General features: G+C 41.0%; 1 protein-coding gene across 1 annotated transcript in view; it reads right to left on the minus strand.

Annotated features, from left to right (window-relative positions):
- The window catches only part of SLC17A1 (solute carrier family 17 (organic anion transporter), member 1), a 52,472-nt gene that overhangs the window by 7,921 nt on the left and 42,578 nt on the right, over positions 1-1,973 (minus strand). Inside the window, exons 6-7 of the mRNA XM_008571871.1 lie at positions 572-690; positions 308-469 (exon numbers count right to left, since the gene is read on the minus strand). Of these exons, the coding sequence (XP_008570093.1) occupies positions 308-469; positions 572-690 (281 nt within the window). The remainder of the gene's footprint in view (positions 1-307; positions 470-571; positions 691-1,973) is intronic.

The raw sequence follows: 1,973 nt of genomic DNA on the forward strand, positions 1-1,973 counted from the left end.
GAATCTAGTTCCTGTAGGGAATGGTGGTGTTGAGACTTAAGTAATACACAAAGGCAATGAATGGGAGGTAGAGAATCTATGGGTGTATGCATGTTGTTGTGGGAGTGCCAGGCACTGTGTCTGTACCAGCACCTTTTGTTCTGGGCAATGTGCATAATAAATATCAGAAACAGGGAGTCCCCAGGTAAAGAGTACAAGCTAAACAGTGTTGGTGGCAGGCAAGAGCTGAGACTAGGAATCATTAGAGACAGAAAAATGAGCACAGTGTCCTTCATAAAGTTAAAAGGGGAGCAAATAGTATACTTACCTTTGTTATAGTAACATGAAGCACGGAGTTGATAAACATTGGGGTGTATAAAATTAAGAGGCTATTCGTACAGAAATAAGCAAAACCACCAAGGATAATAGCCCAGACTGGAAGAGATTTAAGCATAGCCTTGATGGGCAGGTATTGTCTACTTGAGCTGACCTGTAAAGGAATTCATTAAACAATAGTACATCAGGACAAGCCGGAACATGTTTTCTCTGGAGCAGAATCTGGGAGATGCCAATGCAGAGCAGCGTGTTCTACCTGCTGAGCAAGGGAGGACGTGATGTATTCCTTCTCGCTGATGCTTATACATGGGTGGTCCTTCGGGTCATCATAAAACAGAACGAACCAGAGAAGGCACAGAGCACAGCCACAAGCACCTATCAAAAGTAGGACAGGTTAGAATTGGGAGTTTCTGTCCATGGTGGGTCTCTCCCAAATTGGCATTTTTTAATGTATCAGTCTGAGAACTAGACTCTCCTCTTTCTTTTTTGAAACTTTGCAACAAGGCTCACATTTTTGATGGTCCTGCTGCCTCTCCCCACAGAACAAATTTTACAGAAATAGTAGTAAGCCCTCTGACCTCTCCTGATCTCCTAGCCTCTGCATCCCTTCACTCAAAATAGCTGAGCCATCCTGCCCTCAGGACCTTATCTCTTCAGATTCCTAATGTGTTCCACCATGAGAGTATGGCACAGCTGAGCCCACAGAGGGCTTGACAATCACCTGTTTTTGAGAGTTCAGCCTCAACCATGTTCCTGAAATACAGCCCAGGGTTTAGGAATTATCCAAGTCCTATAAGGGTTTGCCAAATTGTTTATTGTTTTGGAGTTTTTTATACTAATAACCTCGTCACGGGCAATCACTGGTAGGACAGCGAGTATGTAGTGTGCACCAGCCAGTCTTCCAGAAATGCATTTGTTCACTTGACAAATATTGATTAAATATTGTTTAAATTTTGTGCCATGTGCCATTCTAGGTACTGGGAATATAGCACTGAATAAAACAGACAAACATCCGTCTTCGTGGAGTTGAATTTCTAGTGGGTGAGAGAGAAATTATTTTATTCAACCCTAAAAAAATTCATATGATGCTATTATTATCTCTTTTTCACAATGAGAAAACTGAGACTCAAAAAGATCAAATTACTTGCCCAGAGACACATAGTTAGTAAGTGGTAATTGACCCTCAAGTGTGAATTATATTATCTAGAGAGAGAATATAGCCCTAGAGGAGGAAGCTGGGGCAGATCTTTGAAGAAAGATAAGAGTTAATGGAAAGTAGAAGGGGAGATAAGAGTTAATGGAAAGTAGAGACTGAGAAGGAATGGCCAGAAGGATGGAGTTCAATGCAGGTAGGGCACTGAGAAGGAATGGCCTAGAAACTTTAATACAGAATCAGAAGGAAATGCTGGAAATCAAAAACACTATAGCAGAAATAAAGAATGTCATTCATGGACTCATCAATAAACTGGACACAAACGAGTAGGAATCACTGAACTTGAAGAAATGTCAATAGAAATTTTCAAAACTGAACTACAAAGAATGAAAAGACAGAACAGAATATACAAGAAGTGTAAGACAATTACAAAAGGTGAACACAGATTTAATGGAAATACTTGGAGAGGAAAGAAAGAAACATGGGCCGGCCCCGTGGCTCACTC

The sequence above is a fragment of the Galeopterus variegatus genome, unplaced genomic scaffold (genome assembly GCF_000696425.1).
Source record: "Galeopterus variegatus unplaced genomic scaffold, G_variegatus-3.0.2 Scaffold732, whole genome shotgun sequence".
Taxonomy (NCBI): domain Eukaryota; kingdom Metazoa; phylum Chordata; class Mammalia; order Dermoptera; family Cynocephalidae; genus Galeopterus; species Galeopterus variegatus.